This window comes from Poecilia latipinna, unplaced genomic scaffold (assembly GCF_001443285.1).
Source record: "Poecilia latipinna isolate Pla-1442-1.1 unplaced genomic scaffold, P_latipinna-1.0 Scaffold465, whole genome shotgun sequence".
Lineage (NCBI taxonomy): Eukaryota > Metazoa > Chordata > Actinopteri > Cyprinodontiformes > Poeciliidae > Poecilia > Poecilia latipinna.
In genome coordinates, this window is record NW_015113081.1 from 790316 (window position 1) to 803345 (window position 13030).

The 13030-nt window shown below is 38.0% G+C and overlaps 2 protein-coding genes and 1 long non-coding RNA gene across 4 annotated transcripts in view; 1 reads left to right on the forward strand and 2 right to left on the reverse strand.

Annotated features, from left to right (window-relative positions):
* LOC106951556 (collagenase 3-like) overlaps positions 1 to 6487 on the reverse strand; it is a 21647-nt gene extending 15160 nt beyond the window's left edge. Inside the window, exons 1-5 of the mRNA XM_015039184.1 lie at positions 6459 to 6487; positions 5212 to 5357; positions 4959 to 5120; positions 4717 to 4840; positions 4476 to 4609 (exon numbers count right to left, since the gene is read on the reverse strand). Coding sequence (XP_014894670.1) covers positions 4476 to 4609; positions 4717 to 4840; positions 4959 to 5120; positions 5212 to 5357; positions 6459 to 6487 — 595 coding nt within the window. The remainder of the gene's footprint in view (positions 1 to 4475; positions 4610 to 4716; positions 4841 to 4958; positions 5121 to 5211; positions 5358 to 6458) is intronic.
* LOC106951598 (collagenase 3-like) lies at positions 3672 to 11693 on the reverse strand. Of its 2 annotated transcripts, XM_015039240.1 has the most exons (11): positions 11306 to 11693; positions 10925 to 11172; positions 10685 to 10833; positions 10456 to 10584; positions 10203 to 10364; positions 9967 to 10090; positions 9723 to 9856; positions 9470 to 9629; positions 9215 to 9318; positions 8968 to 9104; positions 3672 to 3734 (listed from the first exon to the last, which is right to left on the reverse strand). In XM_015039240.1, exons 1-10 carry the CDS (start codon positions 11402 to 11404, stop codon positions 8995 to 8997), a joined length of 1419 nt encoding a protein of 472 aa, XP_014894726.1. In that variant the 5' UTR covers positions 11405 to 11693; the 3' UTR covers positions 3672 to 3734; positions 8968 to 8994. The 2 variants fall into 2 exon arrangements, with proteins under 2 accessions (XP_014894726.1, XP_014894724.1); XM_015039238.1 differs by lacking the exon at positions 3672 to 3734 and having other exon boundaries at positions 8434 to 9104; positions 11306 to 11692.
* On the forward strand, positions 7922 to 11043 carry LOC106951600 (uncharacterized). The gene is made up of 3 exons (XR_001425840.1): positions 7922 to 7975; positions 8990 to 9093; positions 10957 to 11043. It is a non-coding gene; the product is annotated as an uncharacterized LOC106951600 (long non-coding RNA).
* Positions 11694 to 13030: the final 1337 nt, after the last annotated feature.

The window sequence follows — 13030 nt, forward strand, 5'->3', positions numbered from 1 at the left end:
TCTTCATGTTTCCTTGTTGAACTCAACTTGTGTCTCCCACCTGGAGGGAGCCGTTATAAAGGGCCTGGACTGGGTGTGTTGAGCAACTACATACTTGAGAGAGTGACTCTTGACTCCTTTTATGGGTAGCAGAGGAAGTTTACAGCTGATTGTTTACACAATACAAAATTTCCCCAAAACAAGACTCTTTAATTTTGACATGCGTTCCGTACATGGACATGCACCTTGGGAAGACTTTTCATGTGTCATAAAAAGAAATAAATACTGTAAAGAAGTATATAACACTGTAAAGTTTCTGTTAGTGGTGCTAATATATTTTACCAGTATGTTAAAGCATTGCCAAAAAAAATCTATATATGTTTTCATTGAATAATTTGATGATGTCACATAGAAAAAAGTGTTTATTACAAACCATTTTAACAACGTTACCTGTCTTCATAAACCGATTTCAATAAATTAAAGTTCTGAATTAATTAATTAAAATAAAAAAAAAATCTCAATTGTAAAAAATGACTTATAAATGATGCATACGATTGAGGGTTGTGGTAAGGAATACTGAAGCTCACAAACTTATCCTTGTGAGACAGCGTTCTGTACATTATAACTTTTTCAAATCAATCTGGAATAAACAGGAGACACATTTTCAAGAAGTTGCAATATTATTAATTTATCCATCTAATCTCAGAGATTCCTCTCCTCAACCAACACTTACCAAGTCATTATGGGTGGATACCAAAAGACTCCCAGGTCAGAAGGGGGGATACAGTTTCTCCACAGGGTTCTGAGTCTAACCTACAGTCTAATAAAAGAGTGGCACATTGAATAAAAGGAGGAAGCTCCCTGCAGACGGTGAAATGAACTTCACAACTCATAGCTTTTCTTTGTAGAAAGCAGCTCCACTTCAGGTTGTCTCCAAATAGTGGAGCTCCTCACCCTTTCACTGAGCCGGCTCCGCTTCCCCACACAGATCGCTCATTTCAGCTGCTTGTGCGGCATCTCAGCATTTAATTTACCTTCCATAATTCTTGACCAAAGGTAAGTGTCAAACCATCAATAGACTGAAATAATAAGAGCTTTGCTTTACAGCTCAGATCTTTGCATTGTCCAGCTTGTGAACAAGACACCATATCCTTGAACTGCTCTGCTTGAAGAAAAATCAGATCCCATAGTTTTCAGCTTTTTCTGACTGAGAACTATTTGTTCAGACTTGATGTACTGACTCTCTCCTACAAACTGTGAACTGCTCCAGTACACTCCCTTGTCGTGCCCTAAAGACACCAAGAAAAAATCCATGAGTCAACATGAGACCCTGAGTTCCTGACCCACATGCTTTTCACTTAAATACAATTGAGATCAAGCTCATGAACGTAAATAGCACTTTGACAACTCTGGTTCCCCATTTTCCCTTAGGACCAAACAATAAACCGGACCTCCAACCTCTCCTGACCCCGTTAGAGAGTTACCAGACACTTGTCATACATTTAATGGGACACTTACGAAACTCAAAGCCTTTTCTGTACAGTTCGCCATTCGAAAGCCTATTCCTGAATCACAGCTCAGTCAACTCCAACATATGCCGTCAATTTTCGTGCGTCTCCCACACATCATAGTGTCCCACTTTAGGATGGCCTCTTGAAACCTTTGAAACCTGGCTCTTTCCATCAACATTATCTTTCAATGACAAATAAATCAATATGTTTTTCATGTGTAATGAGTTTTATATTAGCCTGAAATAATTTGATTGGTTGTTGAATTTCACTCTTAGGGGATTCAACATGGATGGACTTTACAGGCATTTGACAGATTTTTTTCTTTTAACATATGATAGAAATGCACGAATGCGCCTTCCGGCTTTACTTATTTTCAAACAACAATTGCATTTCATTGGGCCTTCCAAATGAATATTTTGTTATCATGTTGATACTATTATGTTCAGATCATAAATCTGCAGACATGATTAATTGTACTGCAACTTTGAATGGTGATGAACGCTAAGGTGACATCTGTTGATTCACAGGAAATCTAAACTCTGACAGTTAGGGAGTTTTGTGAGTCAGCATGTAGATTTACTGTCCACCCCCGCAGACTTTTATTAATCTTAGCCCAGCATGTTCTACATTGTGAATGGAAATCTACGTTCTGTCAACACTTGCACACCACAGGACGCTGCGAGGAACGATAATGACTGATAAGCAATGTGCCGTCTACGAAGATTTGCTCAACAGCAGTGATTGCAGATACATTAAAAATGTGCTACAGTACTAAAAACACATATGATTGCATTAATCATAAACATAATTAAGGTTTTCTACATTACAGGCACTCTTCACATCACCATTTTGGAAAGAATCTAAATGTAGATATAATTTATTTTCGTTACATGTCTAATACAAATATTGTTCTTACTCATTTTACTCATCAGTTTTTGCAAATCTTAAAAAGTAAAATACATAAAGTACAAAAAATTAACCAAAACAAACAAAAAAACATTTTTAATTTGCAAATAGCTTCAATAGATGGTATCAATTCTCTTTCTTTCAACACTATTGCACACCGAGATGTTACTTTTAATCGCTTGTGGTATTTATTAGTTCTCCAAAGAAATGTTGCTAACATTGTGGTTATTGCTAGAAAGATCCCTTTTCTGGTGAATATACACACTCTGCCATGTCATCATCAGGCGATTTCATCACCAGAGTACGTGATTTCATCACGAGAGTACATGATGCGAGTATCTATCCCATTTGAAAATCAAGAATCCAAAACGAGGTGGTGGTCAGAGGGCCGAGTGGCGCCGGTGCATGGGAGCCTCACCTCAGTCAGTCTGCTATACATATTCATAAACTGCCACTATCAGCAAGTGAGTGTGAATGAGTGAATGACTGAAATGTGAAAAGTGCCAGTCACTTTGGGGCCATCTGGGCTTTTAAGTGCTGTGCAAGAACAGAACATTTACCAAACTCAGTTGTGGGCACAAGTCAGAGGGTCAACTTTTATCATTTAAGATGTTTTTATTTCAAGAAAATCATTTCAAATTATAACACTGACATGTGTGACAACACACAAAAAGTTTTTTTTTCCCCCCGATGACATCATTCCCTTTAGATAGTATACTCATACAGAAATACAGAATTATTCATACACTCGAAAAGGAATCCACATTCATGCAGCGAAAGTGACATTTGATTTATTTATTAGAAGCAAACAACAGAAAATTGTTAAACAATTGAACAGTCTAAATAATCAAAGTAAACTGAAATAAATATAAAGATAGTGCAATTTAAAAAAAACATTTTGGCATATAAATATATCAGGTCAATATAAAAAGAAAGACTGTATAGAAGAAGGTTCTATACAGAACCTGTATAGAACCTAACTGTTATTAGTAACTGTTACTTCTGACTGCCACTTTGATTTTGATTTTTTTAATGACAGTAGGACTCTAAAGTTTCAAGTGTTTAGGGGGTAGGAGTTTATAAGTTCTCACTTCTTCCTACCCCATTTTGAGCATGATATGTTAACTGAAACAAAAAATCTGTATTTTCTCTTCTTTTTTATGCACTTCTTGTTACTGTGCACTATTTTATTTTTATATTTGTATCATGTTCGAATAAAATTTCATTTCATTTCATTTCAAACCTTCATGCCATTGTTTTGTGCCATTGGCACAAAACAATGGCATGTAAAGGTTTTACTGTTATAAATTATGGATGGAATCCTGTAATTAATTGAACCTTCATTGGTTTTCTTCAAAGCTGATCTAGTAGTTGGTGCAGGGCAGGAAGTAGTTGTTTCTCAGCAGACGCAGCATCCGCCCCGTACTTGAGCTGAACTCGTACATGTAGGGTCCACTGTAGAGGTAGGTGAAACCTGCAGAGCAGAGATGATATGTGTTAGTGTGGAAAAATGAACAGGACTGAACAGAATCACTGCAGTCATTTCGTCATGTCATTAATCGTGTGCTTTTGGAAGCGACTCACCTCTGTACTGTAAAGCTGCTGTCACCTTCCTGGTCATTCCAGAGAAGGTTTCATCAACTCGCTTTGGGAATCCTGAGTCCATCGTCTTTGTAGTCTCATCATAGCTGAAAAGGACAAGATAAAATATGGTCATTATTTCTTATCAAATAGCATGAAAGCTCGTTGCTTGGAAAAGGAGAACAGACTCCCAACTTTCTTGGACTTTACTAGAAATTCAACATTTTACAAATGATTTCTGGTCTTGCTTGAACACACCTGTAGTAATTGCTGCCAACGAAGAACAGAGTCTTGCCAGTCTCTGGGTCATTGAGGGCCGCATCAACTTTCTTGATGTTCTTGGGCAAACCAAAGCTGGAAATCGATTTGGGATAATCCCGTACCAGATCATAGCCACTGAAAGCCCAAACTTGACGACCTGTCAAAAAAAAATTATTTTGGTGTCTGGTGTATGGGTAACATACAAAAATGCAATCGATTAACAAAGATATCAAATACCTTTAAAGTAAAAGACTCTGTCTGACTGGTAACTCTCATAAGCAGCATCAACACTGTCAGGGCCGTCGGGCCAGAAGTTTGTTATGAGAGTTTGCTGAAGGGTGTAACTCTGCGGGTAGCTACGCCAGAAGAACCTGAGAAGAGACAGAGAGAAGCTAAAGCTACATCTTGGAGCAGTTATTTTAAAATATAAATTGTTCACTCCAGCTGGCATTATTGGAGACTTAGGTTTCTACGCTACCGGTTCTTGAAGAAGAACATCTCTCCTCGTAGCGTGGCAACAGCATCCAAGACCAGGGAGGAATCACAGACATCAGGAGTGGGGGGAGCAGTTGGTCCAGGAGGCACTGGATCCTCGTTTTTACCTGGGTATTAAAATTGAATCCCAGGAATTAATAACAGAAAAGTTCAGAAAAGTTTTTTTACTCTGTTGCTAGTTTGTTTAAAAAAACAAACAAAATTAATTTTTTGGGGGGCACAAACCATAAAGTGACTGGATGCCTCTGACATCATCTTGTGGCAGAACAAACGTGTCTGGGTCTTGGTACGAGTACACAGGGGCCATGAGAGCACCAGGGTCGTTGGAGTGGGACAAACCCAGAGAGTGGCCGAACTCATGGGCTGCAACCAGGAAGAGGACGTAGCCTAGGAAACGGAGGATGAGTTACACCTCTTGTTGGACTAATCAGGTCATAGGAAGAGCTGAAAGAGTATAAGGTATAAAGAACAAACTTACCTGTGTTAGAGCGGAAAGTGAAGGTCTCATCTTCGTCAAAGTGTACATCTCCTCCGATGCCAGGAGAAGGAGGAAAGGCGTGAGCGATATATCCGCCAGTACCGTGAAAAGGGCTGTTGTCACCATGTGCTTTTAGAAGAAAATAACTTTAAATTTGAACAAAGAGAACTTTTTCTAGAACGTCCAATAAAATNATCTGAAAGTTGCAGGATGGTAGCTCTCGAGGACTGGACTTGGCCACCCCTGTCTTACAGGTTCAGTATCAGGGCAGATAATATCACTGACCGCCAGAGGTCACTATTGCTTTTCACATCACAAATGCGTCTCTATTACCGCTCAGGTTATAAGCAAAGACATGTAAGTCCCAAACTCAAGACATGCAACTCTCAAGTCGCCTAATAATAATAATAACATAAACAAGAAAATCATTAAATTTTAATGAAAGAAATACTGGAAATTTGACCCTTTAATTTTATTATTGTGAAGTTTGCAGATTGCAGTGCTAACCATTAGATTTAATTGGCAATTTATCATTTCAGGTTATAAATAATGTCTAATTAAAAACTTGAAATTCCATACATACGTATTAAAATGATTCTTCAGGTCCCATGACTCAATTAGCTTTCAATAAACACCTTAGTTTTTAAGATAACAATAGCCACACTTAAGTTGTTATATTAACTAGTATTAATCAGGATCTTTAAAAAATGGAGCATATTATTGAATTAACCAGCAAGGCTATTGGAGTTGAGCAGGTATCTGAAGCCAAGCTGCATATTGAGCTGATTTTTTTTTAAAAGAAGGATGAAATTCTTGTGGCTCCATCACATCCTCTGTTACTGAAGTTTGTCACTAACAAAAGCAGTAGGTCTACAAAAAAAAATCTGGAAAATTTAGTCTTTTAATTCACCCCACTGCACATTTATACAACATTTCTAAAGGTTTTTTTTTTCTTTTTTTTTTTTCTGTTGTCTATGATTTTAGTTAAAGTTATCTGATTTATTATCATGGTTGATAGTCCATACTTATATTGCCGTTTGATCACTTTGTAATGGAGTAAGAAAATTAATTAATCTTCATCACTTGTGTTAGTTCTGCGGTTTATGGGAGGTTACTACAAACTGTCTGAAAATTAAAAAGACTAACGTTGACCAATTTAAGAAATGTAAAATAAACACTTTGTCATAAAGATTAGACCAGGGTCGTATTAGGACTCATCTTCAGCCTTCAATTTTTATGCCACCCACACAAGATGCCGCCCTGGGAGTTTGCCCATTTCGGCCATATTAGAAACCACCACTGAACCCGTGCTATGACTGCACACCGATTCAAATAATAAAAAAAAATATAACAAGCCCTTGTGGCCCAAATATTAGACCGGTCAGTGGGATTTCCTCAGAACCTCCTGATTAACAAATCCAGATCTGTATTGGTCCCTGTGAATACAAATTCATTTATTTAATAAGTAAACTGTAGCATAAATTTTGCATGTGAAATTTAGAACGCAACAAACAACATCCCATCCTAACCAACCCAATTAAAATAAAAAATAAAAAAAAAGAATAAAAGACTCTGTTTCAGAGCATTTTGAGTTGACCTTATCATCCAATTTATTGCCACACATTTGTGGCAGCTCTGGCATTCTGTACCAATGTTAAAACAACAGTTGACAGCTCTCGCATCAATGTCTACGCAACTGCAAAAGGATCAGCCTTAAGACATTTGGTTAAATCTGTGTTTAAAATGTTACTAAAAGTGTCTTGATAATATTGCATAGACAGGGACGCCGTGAAGTAGGAAAAGTTAGGACAATTCCAAGGGCCCCTGACCGACAGGGGGCCCTCCATAAAACAGTTATTTATTTATTTATTTTTTTTTTCTTCATAGAAATAGAAAAAAAATTGGGGCCCTGTCAATTACAAAATTAATTATATCGTGATTTTAAAATTGTTTTTATCAGCATAAATTAAATGTTACACCTTCCAAAAAGCACACATCTATATTTGCCCTGAACACCCCTCTGGATCTGCATGAAATGGTTCGTTCCTGCTTGGCGCGCTTGACTGTGACGTTCAGCCAGCAGTTAGAACAAGACTGGGTGAGATTATCAACCATTTAGCACAGTTAGCTTAGCTACAGACTACTGTTTGCCTCCATTTTACTAGAAATGGAGGCAATTTCCATTTTACTAGAAATGGAGGCAAACAGTAGTCTGTAGCTAAGCTAACAGACTACTGCTCTCTAGAAACAATCAGTCAGAGGCAGGAGGTGAGTTTTAGAGATGTCAATCACAATCTTTAGTCATCAGTGGTAGGTCCCGGAGGAGGTGGAGGAGATTAATTTTTTCACAGATTATCTGTGTCATAACAAACTGTCATGACAAGAAAGCAAGGCAGTTGCATGCATTTAAGATTGTGCCGCTTTTTATGGGTCAAATACTCTAGAAACTGTAACAACTGGTGGGCCCAATTAAATTTTTTGTCATGGGGCCCAAGTTTCCTCACTGCGCTCCAACAACACAAAGCTTATGCTTTGTTTGGTTGTACAGATTTTTCTTTGTTTATTTTTATTCCTTCAGTTTACGCTCGCCTTCCTCTGCTGGGTGAAAAGGCTTCACCACCACTGGCTTGTTCTTGTGTTTTCATAGGAAGCAAAATGAAAGCAGTTTGAACAGGGAGTTCAAAGTTCAAGTTGCAGCGACAGGAGGAGGGAGGAAATGCTGATAATAGGCCAGAGGTATTCAGCAAGTTGGCTTACGCTACAGGTACAGTTCAGTTGTAATGTTTGGTATTGGATATAAAGTATTTTCAAAGTAAACAACTCAAATCCTGAGAAAGTCAAAAGTCATTGGTGTAAAAATGCAAGTCAAGTCTTGTGATTTCATCAAGTCAAGTCTAAAGTTATTAAACTTGTGACTCAAACTTGTAATTTGATTCCAAGTTTCATGAGTCAAGTTAACGCCTCGGCAAACGAATAAAATGCAAAATCAGTTGATCAGGCTCTCGTTTCTGTTTTAAAAACGTCATCTGTGCAAAGTGTTATTTATGTTTGTTATGGTGGAAAAGTCAAATATTTTATATATTATGTTTACAGCCACATCAAGGATCAATATTTCAGACTAAATTTAAAAGAACTTTTATCCAAGTTTGAATATTTCTGTTGAACTGATCAAATGAAACTGTTTCATCTTATAGAAACTCATTAAACAATCAGAATCACATATTTGATCATAACACATTTATTTCATTTAAACGACCTGCTGAATGACAACATGTAACAACGTACAACTTCAATTTGGGTATAACATGTCAGTTATAGTTGATGCATGGTCATGTATTTTTCATGAAGAAATTGGTTGGTTTCAAATGATAACTGAGTTTACCAAAATACACAAAACAGCATTTTTTTATTGTGTAATTCTATTTGTAATATTACTTTGTTGAGGCAGTCACATTTGTACAATGAATGTAATAAATTAATTTGTAAAAAGTAAATAACACACAAAATTGGACTGTCCAAATAATATAAATAAATTACAATAAAAAATAACTTAGAATAACTTAAAAAAAATATTTTGGCATAAAACTATAATACATTAACATAATACATTAACATTATACATGAACATTAATAGAATAAAAAAAACATTCACTTTATAGAAGGGTTCATTATTTATCTGAAACTATAGGACAACACAATAGTATAATAAATAGGTTCTATCATGAATTATGGATTTAATCCTGTAATTAATTGAACCTTCATTGGTTTTCTTCAAAAGCTGATCTAGTAGTTGGTGCAGGGCAGGAAGTAGCTGTTTCTCAGCAGACGCAGCATCCGCCCCGTCCTCAAGCTGAACTCGTACATGTAGGGTCCACTGTAGAGGTAGGTGAAACCTGCAGAGCAGAGATGATATGTGTTAGTGTGGAAAAATGAACAGGACTGAACAGAATCACTGCAGTCATTTCGTCATGTCATTAATCGTGTGCTTTTGGAAGCGACTCACCTCTGTACTGTAAAGCTGCTGTCACCTTCCTGGTCATTCCAGAGAAGGTTTCATCAACTCGCTTTGGGAATCCTGAGTCCATCGTCTTTGTAGTCTCATCATAGCTGAAAAGGACAAGATAAAATATGGTCATTATTTCTGATCAAATAGCATGAAAGATCGTTGCTTGGAAAAGGAGAACAGACTCCCAACTTTCTTGGACTTTACTAGAAATTCAACATTTTACAAATGATTTCTGGTCTTGCTTGAACACACCTGTAGTAATTGCTGCCAACGAAGAACAGAGTCTTGCCAGTCTCTGGGTCATTGAGGGCCGCATCAACTTTCTTGATGTTCTTGGGCAAACCAAAGCTGGAAATCGATTTGGGATAATCCCGTACCAGATCATAGCCACTGAAAGCCCAAACTTGACGACCTGACAAGAAAAAGTTTGAAGTAGTTATTTGGGTAAAGGCTTTTGGGTTGCGTATAAAAATACCATCAGTCAACAAAGACAGAAATAAAATACCTTTAAAGAGAAAGACTCTGTCTGACTGCTGACTCTCGTAAGCAGCATCAATACTGTCAGGGGCGTTGGGCCAGAAGTTTCTGATGAGAGTTTGCTGAGGGGTGTGACTCTGGGGGTAAATACGCCAGAAGAATCTGGAAAGAAACACATGGACAAACATTAGGCACATCTTGGAGCAGATTTTTTGCAAAGTAAATCATTGACTCCAGCTTCAAATTAAAGGAAACTTAAGCTTCTACCATACCTGTTCTTGAAGAACAACATCTCTCCTCGTAGCGTGGCAACAGCATCCAAGACCAGGGAGGAATCACAGACATCAGGAGTGGGGGGAGCAGTTGGTCCAGGAGGAGTTGGATCCTCATTTTTGCCTGGAGAATAGATGGTATATTACATTAAATCTCAGGAATCAATAATGGATAGGTTCTGAAAGAAGTTTAGTCTAATGCTAGTTTGTTCAAACATGGATTTTATGATACTGACCATAAAGTGACTGGATGCCTCTGACATCATCTTGTGGCAGAACAAACGTGTCTGGGTCTTGGTACGAGTACACAGGGGCCATGAGAGCACCAGGGTCGTTGGAGTGGGACAAACCCAGAGAGTGGCCGAACTCATGGGCTGCAACCAGGAAGAGGACGTAGCCTAGGAAACGGAGGATGAGTTACACCTCTTGTTGGACTAATCAGGTCATAGGAAGAGCTGAAAGAGTATAAGGTATAAAGAACAAACTTACCTGTGTTAGAGCGGAAAGTGAAGGTCTCATCTTCGTCAAAGTGGGCATCTCCTCCGATGCCAGGAGAAGGAGCGAAAGCATGGGCAAGAGTACCGTCAGGTCCATCAAATGGGTAAGAATCACCATGTGCTGTTAGAAAAAGCATCTTCCATTAAGATTGAAACAATCAAAGAAAAAACTCTTTCTAGAACGTCAAATAAAATAAGCACGAAAAGAGTTTGATACTCACCACCACGACCAAAGGAGATCATGATGTCTGCTATGCCACTGTAGATCCTTGTGAATCTGAGGGGAGGAACTCTGGACCAAACCTGAAGAGCTTTCTCAATGGATTCATCTACCTCTGCTGCAGGCATGTCTGGTGTGTAGTTCTCTATCCTGAAGACATAAAAAATGTTCCACATTAAAGCACATGCAACATCTGTGATAGAACACATCACTGAAAAGGTGATCTTCTGAGATCTCCCACCTGTATGTGAGGTCATTCTTGTCCCATTTCAGATTGTTTCCAAAAGTGGAGAACCGAGCAACGTCTACGTCTGGGACGCCACAGCATGGCTTCTTCATCATGGCCAAGGTGTCGGCATCCAGGTTCCCTGTGATCTGAAGGCCAAAGAATTTTTGCATCTCCATCAGTTTCTTAGACACTGAGCTGATGCCACTTCTGAACGATGGACCTCTTTCTTCTGTCAGGTTGAAAAATCTCTTCAGGTAGTCCTGGTGGAGAGAAAGAACAGAGAGGCTTCATCTGCTGCTCTCCATGTGCTAGTCAACACATAACTTGTTAAAATAAAAGAGCATTTTAGTTTCTTACTACCCAGTACGTTCAATACAGGTCAAGTGCACATACCTCTGCAAACTGCTCCTCCTGCTGTGTAGGCTGCGACACCGGCATGCAGAACACTGCAGCCGAAAGGCTCAGGAGAAAACTCAGCGTGAATGTCTTCATGTTTCCTTGTTGAACTCAACTTGTGTCTCCCACCTGGAGGGAGCCGTTATAAAGGGCCTGGACTGGGTGTGTTGAGCAACTACATACTTGAGAGAGTGACTCTTGACTCCTTTTATGGGTAGCAGAGGAAGTTTACAACTGATTGTTCACACAATACAAAATTTCCCCAAAACAAGACACTTTAATTATGACATGTGCTCCGTATTGTTGCCACATGCACCTTGGGACTGTAATTATGACACGTCTTCTATGTTGTTGCCACATGTAGTATAAGAGTATTTTTCCTGTAAAGAAACAAGCATTGCAAACTCATAAGCAAGATTGTAATTGTTTTTCAGTGGTTGAAGCGTGATACAAATAGATCTGTTGATATCAGAAATGAAGGATACAGTACATCACTCAAAAAGTGTCAAAGACTTTAGCTCTTCCTGAAAAAGGATACATGAATTTTTTCTAATAACAAAAATTAGAAAGAAATTTTGTTATTAGTGTATTAGATATCATAAAGTTGGGTTTATTGACCTTCACAAGTTCTTATTGCTCAGACAACATTGCATGCATTGAATTATTTTATAGATACTTGTTTAAGAGAGAAGAAGACAATGTTCAACAAGTTCCTTATTATTTATTTATTGTGCTTTTTCTGCTTAACTTTTCTTGGGTGTGGGAGGGAGCAAGCTCAGGATTGAAATCGCTTCAGCTTTTTCTGTGAGATCCAAAAGCATTCACAAGCCAGAATGAGGATATATAATCCATACTCTGGGCTTCCTGCAGTAGTAAGATACCAGGAGTCTTGAACTAGTTTGTGGCAGAAACTGGCCCCCTACCAAGAGGTGGCAGTACACATTCATTCATAACTTTGGATGCAGAAAGTCAGAAGCTAAAGAAGCCGGTCATACCACATTATCCACATAAAGCAAATATGAGAGCCAAAGATTCTCGTAGTTAGTGGAAGATTTTATTAGTTACATCCAGCAGCTGCCAACAACAACACTCCTCCTCAATCTAAAAATCACAACCAATCTTGTGAATACTCCCTTTATCAGGACATTTATAACATTGACATCATCAATGTTTCTCCTGACAGTTCATCTTAAAAAACCCTATGATTTTAAGCTAAACTTAAAAACATGTTTTTTTTCATGAAAAACATGTAGTTTTTCCTCAACAAACTACATGTTTTTCATATTTAAAAAAATGAAAGACATGCACTCAGAATAGTGACGGTATTTCCAGATAGAAAACAGGTATGATACACATGACGTTTCCTCATGCTGACTTGTCATTCAACACAGCGCAAAAAAACAGAACATATTTTTACAAAGAAAAATGACAAAATTAGTAACGCACAGTCACTTAGATGAGTAACTCTAAACTGATTACTGGTTTGATAATAATTGCGTTGGATAAGTTCCTTATTATTATTATTTCAAATGCAAAGTCGGCATTAAAAGTTCAAGCTGGGGATAGTCAGGAGTTCCCATCATCTAAGAAACAGCCTTTGTTTTGAGGATCCAAGGAATGGATAACAATAAGGTCTTTAACCAACAACTTTTGAATGCCAACCATGTGCAACAGCACAACATAATCAAATACTGTCTTGTTTTACTTCCACTTTTGTTTCCT